This window comes from Centroberyx affinis, unplaced genomic scaffold (assembly GCF_046629955.1).
Source record: "Centroberyx affinis isolate AG114_WGS23_722 - 3 ecotype Tasmania unplaced genomic scaffold, CSIRO-AGI_Caff_v1 ptg001449l_1, whole genome shotgun sequence".
Lineage (NCBI taxonomy): Eukaryota > Metazoa > Chordata > Actinopteri > Beryciformes > Berycidae > Centroberyx > Centroberyx affinis.
The window spans coordinates 189027-206279 of NW_027279923.1; the positions used below are offsets into that span (position 1 = coordinate 189027).

At 44.5% G+C, this 17253-nt stretch overlaps 1 protein-coding gene across 2 annotated transcripts in view; it reads right to left on the reverse strand.

Moving 5' to 3' along the window:
* LOC139650166 (solute carrier family 22 member 23-like) overlaps positions 1-12815 on the reverse strand; it is a 37657-nt gene extending 24842 nt beyond the window's left edge. The window contains exons 1-2 of one of the 2 annotated variants that reach the window (XM_071526739.1): positions 12178-12815; positions 12027-12120 (exon numbers count right to left, since the gene is read on the reverse strand). In XM_071526739.1, the coding sequence (XP_071382840.1) occupies positions 12027-12120; positions 12178-12476 (393 nt within the window). In that variant the 5' untranslated portion in view covers positions 12477-12815. Of the gene's footprint in view, positions 1-12026 lie in introns of both variants that reach the window. The other variant, XM_071526738.1, reaches the window with a different exon arrangement.
* Positions 12816-17253: the final 4438 nt, after the last annotated feature.

Consider the following 17253-nt stretch of genomic DNA (forward strand, 5'->3'; position numbering starts at 1 on the left):
TTGCCTTCAAGAACACTGCGATCATCAGCTGCTGATTTATTGGAGGTTCCCAGCAACAGCTGAAAGAAAATCAGGGATGCAGCCTTTGTCAATTACGCCCCAAAGCTATGGAACACACTACCTATAGATATCAGGGAAGCCAGCTCGCTAAATATTTTTAAAAGAAAGCTAAAAACGTATCTCTTCACTTTAGCCTTTAACTAGCTATGACTTTCCTGATACAGGCCTCAAACTCTTTTCTTTTTTTCTTTTTTTTTTGCACTTGCTTCGCACTTATGCGCTTCTTTTAAAATGTTGTATTTTACTTGATTTTATGCATTCTATGTACTCTATTTCTTAACTTTATTTTTATTATTATTCAGTTTTATTTTCCATCTTATGTTATGCTCATTCTATGTCTATTTTCATGCATGTAATTTCTTTGTTGTAAAGCACTTTGAGCTGCATTTCTTGTATGAAAGGTGCTATACAAATAAAGTTTATTATTATCATTATTATTATTATTATTATTAAACAGCAAAGTGAAGCAGCCAGGCGGCAGACTGAGCTTCTTGAGCAACTCCTGTTGAGGAATACCACACCAGCCTCAGCCCAGTCCTCCAGAGCACCCTCATGGCATTCATCACCTTTGGCCCATTCTCTGAAATCAGTGAGAAAAGCACAGCCAAGCCCCAATGTATGCCTACAGAGCCCACCGTTAGCAAGGGCTGAGACTCCCACACAGAATCCTTCCTCCCAACCATTTGGTGAGTTGCCGCTCAATCAGTCAAACTCCCCGCCAGCCCAGCACTTTGCATCACCACCTCCACTAAGTCAAGTGTCGTCCCTCAGTGCATACAGATATGATATGAGGATACCACCCCAGCTCACCTCTCACAGCTCTCTAGCTTCATGCCGCTATGTCCTCTCCCACAAGTTCCAGACCAGAGTCAGCAACTACAGGCCTCACTCCACCCAGAGCCCCCAGCTAGGGGAGAAGACGATATGCTAGTTAATTCACTATACCAAGCCAGCTTAGTGATCCCAGTCCAGCCGCTTAAAGTTGAACCTCCTCTCCAGGATTATACCCATCATGCTCCAGTGCCAGCCCATCATATTACTCCTCCTGTCCCTGGGTCAAAGACAACACCTGAAGCTCCATGGTATGCACCACCCTACCCGCTCCACGTGGAAGGACCTACCTTTCCAGATTTCACGAAGGAAGATCGTGCACAGTATGTGGAACTTTGGCTGGCCCTCAACAGCCTCCTCCACGAAGGTCAGTCTGAACAGTATAAGTATTCTCTCCTCCTGAAACACGTGAAGGTCCCCAACGCCCACAGACTGGTACTAGCCCATGCAGAATCATCCAGCCCCTATACCAATGCTCTGCATGTACTGGATAGAAGGTACGGGAGACCCTATTAGTTTGCCCTCCGAGAAATAGAAACCCTGGAGAACCTACCTCCTGTTGGTGCAGGAGATTAACGAGCCTATGATGACTTCTCCCTGCGTGTACAGGTCATGGTGGGCATTCTAAAAGCCCTCAAGGAGGATGGCATGGAAGAACTACATAGTGGCTCAAATGTGAAACAACTGCTGAACCGGCTACCACGTTCACAGCAGCAGCGGTTCAGGAGATATCACATGCGGTGAGACCCCAACCAGATCAAAACGTCCCTCATCGAGTTTGCAGAGTGGTTGCAGATGGAAGCCGACTGCATGGAGTATGACCCGATGGACCAAACCTTCACAGAGAAGAAGGAGTTTAGGCCAGCACATCGTCCTCAGAACTGACCATCCACAGTCATGCACACAATGGAGTCTAACCCACCTGAGGCTACCCCCATGGCACCACCATTTAAGAGTAAGATTAAGGGAAAGGCTTTCTGCCCATACTGTGAGAACAAAGAACATTATTTGAGTCAATGCACCACATTTGCTGCCCTTACTAAAGTCCAGGCTGTCAGCTGGATTAAGCGAAACAAATGGTGCTGGAGATGTGCACGGGCCTAAAGTGGTTAAAGTCACTCTCCATCATGAGAATAGAGCCTTGGAGACCTACGCCATTTTAGACGATGGCTTGGAGCGCACCATCCTGCTCTCCTCTGCTTTAAAACGCTTGGGTCTTCAAGGAAGGGCAGAAGCCATGAAACTGCGAACTGTGCACCAAGAAATCAAGACGGTGCATGGGTCTTCAGTGGCTTTCACCATCTCCTTAGAGAGCCAGCCCGATGAGAAATTCCACATCCAGAAGGCTTTTACCGCTGATCAACTGGGATTAGCAGAATATGATAGCAGAATATGATTTTCTCAAGTTTAAATAAAGGTAATAATAATATACTTACCCAGTGGCAGCCTTGCAGGAGAAATATACACGGCACGTCCCACACTGCTCATCGGCTCAGATCATCCAGAGCTCATCATCCCGATTGAGCCAGTGCGCCTTGGCCCACCAGGGGGTCCAGCTGCAATTCATACGCACCTTGGTTGGACTCTACAAGGCCCCTCTAGACACCTACAGGATCAACTCCCAGCCTCACAGTGCCTTTTTACCTCCCCCTGCACTGGCAAGTGGAAAGGTTGTGGCAATTAGATATCCTGCCTTTCCGAAACGAGAAGGAAGTTGTCAGATCGAGACAGGATCAGGAAGCAATCAACAAGCTTGAGTCCAAAACCATTAGAGTGGTGGTCGACAGGACCTGCGACTGTGCCACACCCCTTCTGCAAGCTAAGAACATGTCCAGGCTAACGCACCTAGGGAAGCTGTGATGTGACTCACCAAAAACCCACAACTCGCGACAATCTACCAGCAGGAGATCCAGGAGCTTGAGAGTGCAGGATATGTCACTAAGCTCTCCCCCCAGGAAGCAGAACAGTCGGACGAGTTGTGGTACATACTTCGCCACCTGGTATCCCATAATGGCAAACACAGACTCATCTTCAATTGCGCCTTCACCTATAATGGTGAGAGCCTCAACAACTTCCTGCTGCCGGGACCCACGCTTGGCTTGTCACTTTTGGGGGTGCTTGTCCAGTTCAGAGAACATCGAGTGGCAATCAGTGGAGACATCCTTGAAATGTTCCACCAGGTCCGTCTCCTCTCTGATGACAAGCCCCTTCTGAGGTTCCTCTGGCAGGACCTGCAACCCGGAAAACCCCCGGAAGTATATGAGTCCTCCCCTTCAGCACCACTTGCAGCCAGTGGTGCCACATTTGCCCTCCAGAGGCATGTGTTCAGCCACAGCAAGCCAGGGGATGGAGCTCGACATGCAGTGGAAAGGAGCTTCTATGTCGACAATTGCCTGCTAAGCACCACTACACCAGAGGAGGCACGGACCCTGGTGGACCAGTTAAGAGAGTTGTTGGCATCCGGTGGCTTTGAAATTAGGCAATGGGCGAGCAATGACGCTTCATCTGCCAAAGGAGGCGAGATCCACAAGTACGGAGCTGTGGATATCTGACTCTCAAGCCGATCCTCAAGAGCATGCACTTGGGTTAACCTGGCATTGCGCTCCAGATAACCTGCACTACAAACACCGCCCATCTCCTTATCCAGAGTGACTATGCGTAATATTTACCGTGTACTCGCAAGCCAGTATGATCTACTCGGATACATACTTCCATTTACCACCAGGGCTAAGGTGCTTGTGCAATGTCTTTGGGCTAAGGAGAGAGAGTGGGATGACCCCTTACTACCCTCTGAGCTACTGCAAGCATGGAAGACATGGGAAGGCGAGCTCCAACACTTACCTCAACTCCACTTAACTCACCGAGGATGAGCAAAGGCAAGTTCAGCTAGCCTTTGTACTTGCACGATCCTGTGTCGCCCCTAAGCGGCAACTTTCCATGCCAAGATTGGAATTGAGTGCCGCCCTCACTGGTGCCCAGCTAGCCCACCTTCTTCACAAGGAGCTAACTGTGGGGATCAAGAACACAGTGTTATGGACAGACTCCACCACTGTCCTCACTTGGCTGCAGTCCGAATCCTGCAGATACAAAGTGTTTGTAGGAACTCGGATTGCTGAAATCCAGGAGCTCACCCAGGAACACTGCTGGAGGTACGTTGAGTCGTCTAGCAACCCGGCGGATGACATAATCCAGGGGAAGACCCTATTGGAGCTGGCTCAGCCTAATAGATGGAGTCAGGGGGCAGAGTTCCTGTACCAGAGCCCTGAGTTATGGCCGGTAACCCCTACAGCAGTGACCCTAGAGGACCCAGCAGAACTCAGGAAGTCTAGGTTCTGTGGGTTTACTACCGTTGACCCCTCCGCCATAGATGTCAGCCAGTACTCCACCTTCCAGGATCTGGTGGAGGCTACTTGCAGGTCCCTAAATGGGGTGGCTTCCCAGCTCAGTGCAGCCGATTACCAGCGAACGGAAGACACTATTCTGCAAAGAGCACAAAGGGTGAGTTTCCCACAGGAGTACGATGCCCTTCATTCCGACAAGTCCATCTCCTCCGGTAGTCGCCTCATCATGCTGTCCCCAGAGTTTGACACCCACACAGGGTTAATTCGTGTTAGGGGTCGATTACGGCATGCTGAAGGCCTCAGCACAGATTCGGTGCACCCGATAGTACTCGACCCAAAACATCTAGTGACTCGACTCCTAGTGCAGCAGTATGACAGCAAGCTATGCCACCCAGGATCTGAACGGGTCTTTACAGAGCTCCGACGATGGTTCTGGATTCTCAGGGGCCGAGAAGTAGTCCGTTGCCACCAGCACCACTGCCCAGAGTGCCAGAAGTGGAGGGCCAAACCGAAGGTGCCCAGATGGCCGACCTCCCCCCAGCCCAGCTGTGTCTTATGAAGCCTGTTTTCTACTCCACGGGGGTCTGGAGATGATAGATTACCTATGTGATTACCTATTACCAAGGGTTTTTGCTTTTCTGTTTAGACCACACTCCTGTCCATCCTGAGAATAAACTGGCCAGAGATAACCCTCATGTCCGTGTTTTCACTGACACACCGTGGTGACAGCCATCTTTAACCTTCTTTAACCAGAATCCTCCAATACAAAAGCACTCAGTATCTTAAAATGAGAAGTAGTTGCTTATTGATGAATTATTAGTCTCTAGAGTACTTATGGCTCAACGGTTTGCCATTAAATGCTGCATCTAAATTTTTGCATTTCAATGTTGTAGTAACTGTTTACTCTCCATTATTAGCAAGCTTAGCACAAAAAAACGTGGTCTTTCAAACCATTTGCAAATAATGCAGTGCTGCAATTTAGAGAGTAACACTCAAAATGCTGTGCATACAGCAAAGTCAAAATGTGGGATTGGAGACATTTTCCTCCACTATAAAATATATTGACAGAGCTTCTAATACAGAATTTTGGAAGTCTTTTAAATGTAATGAAAGGCCACATGATGTTTCTTTATGTTCTAATTCGACCTGCATTTGCCTTTCAGTTGCACCTCAAAGAAGTGAAAACTTATCTTCCTCTGAAAGTCATCACAACCTTAGAGTCTGTGTATATGCCCGTACTTCCTACAGTCAGAAATCCCGGATTGGGGCTATATACACAAGGCTTTTCAATTCAGTATGACTCTTCTACTGTGTGTTATGATGGTGCATTTAGCCACCTCCGCCTCTCCTCACTCTCTTATACCTTCATCCTCTTGCCAGTGACTGAACCTCTCCTCACCAGCAGCAGTGGGATTCCCAGAATGCAAACAATGCTGTGTGTGTGTGTGTGTACATGTCTGATTTGCATGAGCCAAGCATACCCTGATTTTTTCCCCCACAGTAGTCAAGTATAATGACAAATACACCTAGCATACAGCACAAGCAGTCAACGTAGGAAGCTGCAGCAGTTCATTTAAAGCCCAGTGGATCAATACATGAAGTGTCGACTTTGCTAAAGAGTGTGTGCCCTGCTTGTGGGAACACACAACTCATTGCTCAAAAAAGCTACCCGAACCTACACAACTGACATTAGTATTATCAGTTAATCAGCTGAGTTAAAAGGTAGCAGATCCTGAGGTGACCAAGAGCTGAATTTGAGAGAGGAGGTGGTCATTAGGGGTCTTCCCGGCTACTTATGCCTGTCAGCTGTCTGTGGTGACATAAGGCAGGCAGATAGGGGCAGACGGGGGCACGGAGGTCATAACAGGTGCGTAACGCATGGGGAGGCTGATCAACTCCCTGAACTCTGCACTGCCTCATCTAAACACCAAACCCTAAAACTATAAAACAAAGTTTCCCTGTCAATAAAAAATACACTTATTTCATGTAGCAGCTCTGCCTGACTGAGAACTCCTCCTCACCTTGAAACACAAACTCTTGGTCGTTCCTACAGTTCTCTAAGGGGCTCTAACCTCCTATAACCTCTACCATAGTGACCTGTTCAGAATGGAACGCTCCAGGATTACCCAGAGCCACCCAGTCATCACATGATCCAGGCATGCCACTCGTTCATGGTTTCAGTATCGATGTCAGCAGAGAAACAGACAGACGGAGGGAGGCAAACAAGTTCCTGTTGCGCAATTCCACCAAGCTAAACAAGGGTGTTTAAAAATGAAGCTGCCCTCCTGTGGGACTGTGAGAAGTGAAACTCTGGGTGTGCATTTGTAGGGGGACTGGGACTGCAAGGCTGGATAATGATTTGATGACTAAGCGGAACAGAAATCTGCGAGTGACCACAGACAGATGACCAGTGTTGTAAAATACCAATACAAATCAGCATTCCCAGGGCACATGCGTGAGATAAAGCAGCCACAAACAGCTGATAGCTTGGTAATAGTGTTGCTAAAATGTGTAGGCCAATGGGCAGAGCATGGCGCTTCACTGTCTGTTAGATTTTTATTCCCACGCTAAAAATGTATTCACTTATCGAGGCACTTTATTTGAAAGCGTGCCAAATAGCATGTATTATTCACCAGCTCTCTTTCCAATCCAATTCTCTGATTCAACTCAATATACAATTATAAATGCACACCCAAACTGCTAGTTAGTACAAATGGAGAAATATGGGCAGAGTTACAGCTACAACAGAGCAGAGAAAATGCTACAAATTGTGGGCCAATCTCAACATGAGTCAAAGCCATGTAGCTACAGTCTTCTATGCCCTAGTGCTTTCTGTTGGTTGCTCCCTTGCTATTGTCTTGCTCATTTAGGGGAACTGAATAGAAGTCACTGTGCAGAGTAGACAATAATATTGAAGACGCAATATTAATCTATTAGTTGACAGTCAGAGGACAAAAGCTGGTGACACTGTATGTGTGTGTGTGTGTGTGTGTGTGCACATGTGTCTCAAGTCTGCAAGACCGTTACACGCAACAAATGAAGGGCCAGGAACCATGCAGTGAAACCCCTGGGGTGTTGGTCGGCCTGTCAAAAACGCCTCGCTTACTACAACAATGGTTACTCTGCACCAGTGAGTCTCATTAGCCTTGATGAAGACGCCTTCAACTACAGCTGCTCACACTACTGCACTCGTTGAACTACAGAGTGGTGGTGGTGGGGGCGGGGGGGTTGAAAGGAGAGATGGGGGGGGGGGACAGAGAAGGGGGAAAGCAGAGGACAGAGGAGGGAGGAGAAACAGCAGTGTGGAGTGAAGAAAATTAGAAAAAAACTATGAGGAGGAATAAATAATATAAAGGGGGGAAATAACATACAAAGAGACGGAGAGAAATGATGAGAACAGGGAGGGAATGAGAGGAAAAGATAATGGGCTAAAGAGAGGGATAAAGGGGGATGCTTGAAAGCAATTGTGAGGAGAGGGTGGAAGGCACGTGGAGAGACTGCTGCATAGTTACTGCCTAGCAACAGACCATCACCCTGGTTATCAGTCTCTTTCTAATTCCAAGTGTAAGTTTTAGCACCATTGCCTCATCCCTGGGTTAGGAACATACATTGTGGTGGTAGGTGAGGGCGAGAGAGAAGAATGACAGCACTGTAGGAAGGAGGGTGAGTAAGGGAGTACAAGACAGATGCATCCATGCCACACATTACCCACATTCCATTGCAGTTTCTCTTGAATTAAAGGAGAAGTCAGAAGGGGGAAAAGAATACTCCAATATGTAACTTGATATTGCAGAAGTGGCCTATGCAACTTTCCTGAGAACTAGTTGATATTATCTAGGCGTGGCGATGTTTCAAATAATTGTCATACTACTACAGCATCTGCACTATACTACATATCACAGCTGAGAAGTAAAACTACAGTGTGTTTAACAAGATGGGTGACAGCAATTATGTTTTCCTGCAAAGAACAGTGAGGAATGGTGAAACACAAGACCTTCAAGAAGATCTATCCATTCCTTCATTGCCTCCTTTTTTGACAGTTAATAATGAACCATATAACTAAATGTCACTGCCACCAATAATGATTTGGAAGATGAAGTGGAAGACTGATGATACGTATTGGCAACCCGCCATCGCTCCTAGAAACTGCATTCCATCACTTAATCCTAAAAACAACCCCATACCACAGCCAAAGGTCCGACACCACACACTATGTTCACTCCTCCCTGTTCACTTATCAGAAACAAGCCTGCAGCACACACACTGTTACACACACATACAGCCTCCACAGCGTTTTATCTTTTGGTCACACAAGTATCTATCTTTCCAGCTGACGCTGTGAGTGTCTGTCATTGTGTGCTGACTGGGCATCTGCAGTGGGGTCATCCCCTCTCAACAGCTGAGACGTTTTCCAACTGTCACACACTGATCCAGGGTCTGTGGAAGGAGCCGACCAGCTGGGTAAACAGTATGAAAGGACACAGAGCAGAGAGGCCTCGATGGGCGTTAAACTACAGTATCGTCTTGCAGATCTATGGGTGTGCAAGCTCCACTACAGTGATATTGGGACTGGGTGTTCCCGCCAATGTGCTTTTTACAACATATCTTGTTGGAAAGTGTACATTTTCAGTACAAGACTTGCTTATCACTACCAGACAATACTGTGACCTACTTTGTTAGAAAAATAATAAAATAGAATGGCATAGTACAATGCATACAATGGCTTAGAGTAGATATTGCAAAATTCTGTGTTGTAGATCAAAAATAGCTTGTTTGTATGATGGTGTCACATAGTTTTGTAGTAGTGCAAACTTCATTCTACAGTGGAATATTACAATAGATTAATTCAAAATTTAATTTTAAGATACTAAAATCATCATCCACCCCTGAGCGCCAAGTCTTTCCAATTAATATAAGGATCACACTATCATGAAGGATCATTGGAGGGGTTAATCTTCGGTTTGATGAGGTTTTCAAGCCACTACTTCAGGCGGCGTGTTCAGCTGCCATCTATCTGAATGGGAGTGGAATAGGGAAGGGTGCAGAGAGACCCTATCTGTCTCTGAGTAATGATACATTCTCACTTCTACAGCTCAGCCCAATTAAGACAGGCCCTGAGGAGGGCTTGACTCAATTAGAATGGGTCTCCACATTAGCCACTTTGGATCCTCCACTACCTCCTCCTCCTCCTCCTCCTCTAAGCCCAGCTCCATCAAAGCCTTCCCTCAATGCTGCCCTGAGCAAACAGAGTGAGAAGAGATGTATTCCAATGCTATATTATTTTTCCTCCAGGAGACTAAACCTATGCACAGTGAAGACATGTTATATACTGTATGTGTGTGTCAACGGCATGTGATATGAAGGGTTTACACGGTTTTAAAGTTAGTAAGGGGTTAAAGTTTGTTGGTACATTTTGACAAAAAGACACTACCACATTTCCCCAGTGTTGGCACTCTGCTTCAGTGTTGAGGGATAGAGTGTCACGGATAGCTAAACCCAGTCATGTGGAGTTATGCCTATGCAATCCAAACATAGGGAGAAGTGCCAAGTCATCACTTCCTGCTATAGTGTCACATCCCGGTGCCTGGGCTGTGGCGGACAAGTGGCCTCACGAGGGAGAGGGACGGCTTCCACCGAGGCAGTGTGAAAAGAGACAAGGAGGACGGCGAGTGGGAGAGTTGATTCTATTTCAGTTTGGGCTCCATCTCGGGAGTTGTCTGCATGCCCTCCGATTCGATTTCTCCTGAGGATGACCTTGTCAGGATGTGGAATGCTTAGGTCAGGGAAGGGCACAGACACTTTCACCAACTGCTCAGCCCTGTCACAAACTGATCTGCACTGGTGGTAGTGTCAACATGACATTCAGGATGTGTGCGTGTACAGGCAACACAAATATTAGTGTCTACAGCTTACTAAGCCACTCAGTATGAGAGGATAGACAACAGTGCTTTAGTACTATAGCCCTTACATCTGATGTATGTACAACTGACTGATTTTTTTCCCCAGAGGGGAGCAATGTTTTTTGGACATTTTGTCATACCAAATATTGATCCACCCAATCGATTGCCCTTGAATATGACTCAATGTGTATTTCAGTTGCAAGTGAAGAGTATTATGAATGGTCCAAGCTAAATAATGAGCACCATAAAGCTTGTCAACGCATGCACTACCGCCCCCAAAATTACCCTGTAGACAGTAAATGAAATCATGACTCAAACTGTCCCTTGGCTCATGTTAAAATGAAATGCCGGAGCTACATTTTATTTGCTGGTCGTTTAAATATGGACATTATCAGTGATAAGCAGATGGGCTGTTGGCATCACAGTGGGCACAGGCTCAGTGTGGCACAACCCCCTCCTATAGCACAGAGAAGCTTCAAATCCAGGCATCATATCAAACTCTTACTGCTAAGCTTTTTGATTATGGCATGCATGCCAAATTTGATAGAGACAAATATCCTGCAGAATAAAAAGGCATTTACAGTGCTCTGCAGTGGCGTATAAGTCTATTACAGCATGCATCAACAATATAGACCTTTGTAAGCAGCTATGCCAAGGCTGAGCATTAAAAGCCATTAAGATAAAGGCAGGACAGTAAGATTTCTTTGTGAAGACAAAAATGAAGAAAATCATATTTCAGCTGCTGGGAGTTCATGAGAAATAACATATGAATTTCAAACACAACTTTCACTCAGGGGTAATGAAACAGGGCATAATATGGCATATTAATAAAAAGGGGAATGACAAAAGGGGAAGTGCCTTTAGGTTACTTAAGTCTTAAGGCCATGAACCTTTTCTATGAAGACTCAGTGACAATTCATACACGATCACAGCAATATTAATAGGTCAAGTTTACGAGGGGAGCCTTGTGGATCAAAGTTTCATGCTCTTCCTCCCATATCAAAATAAAACTTGATATGGGCATGCAGCATCCACAATGGGAGAAGAGCTGATAGGTGTAATAAGATATAAAATCCTCCGTCCAGCTATCACACTGTGAAGCCCAACTATGATGACTGCAGACATACTGTAGCCAAGGCCTGTCACAGACAGACAGGACTTAGAATCATCAGTGATTCCATAGGAGATTAAAAAAAATCCATACCACAGACTTTTGGTTAGGGTTGTATTTGGGCAAGGTGATGCTTGGCGTACGATTGCACCAATGACCTTTGCTCTAAAATCAAAAGGACCAGGCTTTTTGTCTATTATGTCCATCATGACAACCGGCAAATTCCACCGTGGCCGTTTACCCGGCAATGCCAATGGTGGCGTCTCTCTGCGATAGGTCGCACCTTGTGTCAGCTGCTGCGATGACTCACGCCGTCCCCGACTGTCAGTGCGATACACGCTTTCACCTACACTGTTACAGTCTCCCACAGCCCTGCGTTCAAGTCCGAGTTTATTCATAGGTGTGTGAATCCTAACAGATCCACAGACCTATGAATAGGATATGGTCCAGTGTGGAAAAACCCATGCCTTTAATTGAATATTAGAGGCATCATCGCAACCTCAACCCTATCCAGAATGATATCAGAGGATACAACCAGGCTGTCAACAGATAAATGAACACAATGCTACTGCTAGTACAGTTTCAAAATAGACTGACTAGATTTCTCCCTGAACCTGTTATTCTTTAAACGGAGGATCTCTGGCATTGATCAGTGCCAGGATTTCTCCCACTTAGAACCGTGAATCGATACAAATAAGATTAACCTATAGAGCGGTTAGGGTATCATAAAGGCATAACACAATCTGATAGAAAGGATGCCCATGCTCAATACGGACAGCTTACCTTGGTAACCACATTCTGCACGAGTCCCGTGTGCAGCTCGAATGTCCACTCCTTGCACATACATTGCATGGCCGTGTCATTGTGAGTGCCATAACTTCCATTGGGATAAATGAAAGCTTGGCGCGTGCTGCTATTATTTGGACCATGAAACAACGAGGAATGACTTCTAGTCAAATTAGTCGTGTTTGCCAAAGGCTGAACACATGTGTTGTTTGGTTGGGCAAGAAGAAAATTATCAGAGTACTGGCTGAATCCAATAAATAACGCCGGAATCCATGTCAGAACGATCAGCTGTTTCTGGTACTTCCCAAATCCCCCGAGAAATGGCAAAACACGTCCGTCGATTTGTGTCAGCAGACCCGGCGACGTGGTTTCGGGGGACACGAACCCGTTCTCCGGTTGATGGTCCTCCGTTTCGAGCTGCACCACGGCCATCGCGGTTTCGCTCATAGATGCGTCTGTTGTAGCGCAGCCGGGGTTGGCAGTGCTACCCCCTGTCGACTCCACAATGCGTCAATGCCCCCCAGCTCCGGTGGTGAAAGCCGTGCGCTGGAATGGAAATAAGACGCACCTCTTTATTATCAGGAAGCACTTCACTGCTGTCCAGGGACGGCTGCCACCGAAAGCTCACTGCTGGATTGACAGCAGGCTCAGATTCAAGGGAACAAAAGCAGGTTGCGGTGAATTTTTTGAATGGTGAAGAGACAGTTTCCTTCTCCGTCCCCTCGTCTGATTAGCTCTGATTACGTTTGTGTGGCTTTCGGTCAGCTGTGGAGGAGCCCTGCAGGAAGTGTTTCCTGAGGGCGCCACAAGTAACACACCTGTCCAAACAAATAGGCCCAGGGAATATCCTACGTCACAAACTTCAATAATTCTCTTCTGGACCAGGCCTTCCACAAGTTAGAAATGACGTATGCGACTTGATAAATATTCAACGTTTATTCAAAAACATGATCTTCTCGAATACATAATGGAAGGTGGTTTACCTGCGCGTCCTGGGGGAGGAGGAACTAGCTCTGTCCCCACCCATTTCTGTAGCTAAGCGCTGTTGACTGAAGCAAATACAAAGCAATTGGCTGTGCTGTAGATGCCAGCAAAGGTAAAGCTGGAAAACAAATGTCAGCAAAGATCTCACAGGAGAAAATGGCTATAAGTAGCTTTTCTCTGTGCAATAACTGGCATGGTGGGAGGCAGAATAATATTCAAATGAGGTCTGATCTTGAACAGAGTGTATCAAAATCATTTTCTCTCTTTATTCAAACTCCAAGCCTGTAAAGCCCCATATAGAATGGCGCCAGTGTGCGTGCAAGAGGGAGAGAGACTGACAGAAAAAGAATTAGCCTTGTCACAGGTTTTAGGCTTCATTATGCTCTATTTTGTAGCCATTAGTCATAGGTTTTAGGTGATTTTCTTGAATGAATTACATTAAAATGATTAGGTTTGCTCATATTTTTGTGGTTGTGTAGGCTCATGCAGAAGTGTGAGTTGTCAGCATTGGAACACCATAATCATTGCTTTATATGGTTTTATGAGAAAGCCAATGCAGATCCACCAGCTTGTTAAACTATGATAGGCTACTGTAGTATACCTAACCATGTGACAGACTCCCACTGCACCTCTCTGCCTCTGTTGAGCAATGCCCCACCCTCCTGGCCACAGTGTGCTATTACATATACTGTATATTTATTGAATCAAGGGATTGAATGCTGTATCATCTAGTTTTAAATCACCTTCTATCTGCTCAGAGATCTGGCAGTAGGCTAAAGACTTTTTTTTTGTTGAGTATTTGAGAGTGACATGCTTTTAAACATTTATTATGAAAGAAAATACAATTGCAGTGCGATAGAGAGGAGATGAAACCTCTTGATATATGACCCCAGCTTATTTGACATTTGACCAGACACATTAGATCTATAAGAATGGCTATAAGCCCCAGCTTTCAGTCATTATTGTAGCATGCAATAAATAATACGTGAGATCCAGAGAAGCCCACGGTAGGATGATTGAAAGCAGCTTGACAGGACTGCAGTGTGTTATTGTGTTTTGTTACACACTGCTGACCTCTGCTGGCAGACCTCTGCAACAACGTTACTTTCTTCTAGTCATTGTAACATCTGCTGTCTTTACCTATCTTCTAGCAATAATCATACAAAATAAATAGTTATTTTTTGTGTATCGCAAATAAATAATTAAAAAATATATAAAAATAAAGTTATTTATTGTAATGAAATAATGGATAATGGGGAGATACAAATGTATTGGGTGATAATGGGGGAATCAAATACAGTGGACAGTAAATTATCTTAAACTGCCACAAGTAGATTTAGATTTTCCTCATACTGAATTGTGTTAATGGAGCTGTTATAAATGCTTATTGTTCATTTATGAATGAGTTAGGTGACATATAATGAATCAGTTATGAATGTCTTTTAAATTTGAATGTAAAATTAGTTCTATTAATTGTTTAAAAAGTAGGCTAATAATTAAATGCTAAGTAGAATTGCATCCTTTTGACATCGTTTTTGTTCAGACAGTGCATAAATCTTTCAGTGTGTGCCGAGTATATCACATGGATGCCTGCCAACAGAAACCGGTCGACCATTGGACCGTCACACTATCTCACTGTGCTGTTTGTTATCATTCAAACCTGCTTGTTTCCCTCCCTAGCAACCAGTTCAGGTGTGTCGAGGATCCGCCCCTGTAGCTGCATGAGTCAACTTGTGTGTGTGTGTGCATAGTGTGTCTGCAGGTCTGTCTGTCTGTCCCTCTGTCCTAAACTGGCTGGTTACACATAAGAGCAGTGAAATGCCTGCTAATGTGCTGTAAAAACCCTTAGGGTGTGTCCTGCATGGCTTTCACTCTACAGTGTGTCATTCAAAACTTCTCTGCTGGGAAAAATAAGAGGAACTTTGACTTTTCCGTCTCAGCTGACATATTTTCTGAATTGTCACAACTCGGTGACAATAACAGTATCATCTCACATTTCCCTTTTCAAATTCAACCAAATTTGGTCAATTATTGCACTGTGAGCAAAATTATCACAGTTTTACTTGTCTGGGTAAAGGTAGCAACTACCACAAAACTTCTTTGTAAGCAGTGAGTCATGCTTTCAGATATCAGTGCATATCCATATTATTTTTTCCCACCGGTTGCCGACAGATTTAGACTATGTCCTATTCTATTGTTATAAAAACACCACACCCTTCCAGGTAAGTTTCTGAGAGAACATTTAACAATATGCTGTTATACTGATGTGTTCAGGTGCATATTGGATTCAAAGTCCAAGTGATAGTGAAAAGTTGCATGATTTATTACTTTGATAGGGAATGACAACATTGGATTTGTGGCCAATATACAAATAGGCCTAGTGTGTGTGCTATTACACAAAGACACACACACACAAACATGCTGATGCAACCATTTTATCCCATTTAAGAGCCATGTTTTGTCCATCTTACAAATTATGCAAATACTGTAGTAGGAAAAATTGCAAACAAATAGCGATTCTTTGGCTCATAACCACAGGAGAACCGCTTCTGATGCTGCAGAATGTTACTTAGTCTTTTTTTCCCAGTACTATCCTGGCATAACACTATACAGAACCATATGGATCTTCATTTACTTAAAAAAAAAAAGTCCAGTTAATTGAAAAATATGGTAAGGAGCAATCAATGCAAATGGAAGTGAAGAGGTTTTATATGGAATGAGATTAATTATAGGACTATCAGTGGTTCCTGAAAAAGCAGTGAAGAACCATTTCAGGGTTCAAATCTATTCAATATGGTTCTGTGAAGCTGTGGAAACTCTGAGGAACCATCTTCTGTCAGAGTGGAACTAACAAATACGTGAGTAAGTCATCATTGAGGGAAACTCAGATCAGCACAAGTTAGACATGAATAACCGAGATAACGTCAATTGTCTAAGCAATTAATAAACCAGATGGCTGTTGTTTTTTTCACTCTTACTCAGGAATGATGTCACTGTCTGCCCCTGCCTGGAAATCATATCATCTGTTTGTTTCCAGGTGTCTGCCAGCCGCAGTGTTTGCTCATAGCTACTGTGATTCAATAAACAATCTACATAACATAATCCAAACTTTGCCTTGCCTTTTTTTTTTGCTATTATTGTATTTATTATGCCTACTAAGTCAGAGTTTGGGATGTTGTCTCTTTAAGGTTTTGTGTTATTTTCTCATGTCATTATTGTTGTGACATGGGTACAACATGTGTGTGTGTGACAAACTGACTTTAAACTTTGCGTTTAAATCTCTTCTTCGTACACAAAACCAGGAAATGTAGCAGCCACACACATTGGATACTCACAGTATTTCAGAGAGGAAAGCAAACATTAAAAAGGTTAATTATTTACTCTCAAGCTGGAGAGAAAGTGACTGGAGCTTTTATTTTTTGAAAGATAAGCCCTCATTACCTCCTCAAAATGCCCAGTGTACAGCTGGATGGATTATACAGAGTGCAAGTAGGGAAAAGACGATTTTGCTCAGTTGGCTAATGTAAAGCACATATAGGCAAGAGGTGAAAACGAATAAGCCAGAGGGTGGCTGCCCCACTGCAAACTTCGACACGGTCTAATAAAGCCTCACAATATGATGACAGTGATGACAGATTTGCCAAAGTGACCCAACCCTACTGTGCCACACCTAATGGTGACTGGTGACATCTGAGTCTGCCAGAAAGATTTTCATCCTACAGAAAACTACCTAGTTGTTTATGCAAGAGCCACCACAACACTGTGATACAAACACCCACACAGCAGTTCCAGTTACCACAAATCAATCAGAGATGAACTATCTTGATGTAACTGTGCATCTGGGAAGTATTCATGTCATGACGCCAAACCCATTCTGTTGAAAAGCTTAAATGACTCCAATCTTGCTTCATACTATCATTATGCAGCAACGTTCACTGCACTGTTCAGTCCATCTCCTCAGGGTGGGACCTGTTGTTGGACTGGTGTTTAGGACGTTGTGCATGTTCAGTCTTGCTGTGTGGGGTTTGTTTGGAGAGAAAGGATTATAGTGTATTAAAGGGAAAAAAAAAAAAGCAAACATCACCCGCTTGAACTGAGTGGGAAAAGATTTAGGGTGAGTCTTTGGGTGGGTGCGTTAAGTGTGTGACTTGTCTTTCATGCAATTGTGGTTATAACTAATTACAACGTTATCACACATTTTGAAGTGAACATCATTAGAAGGTGCACAGAATACTCAAAC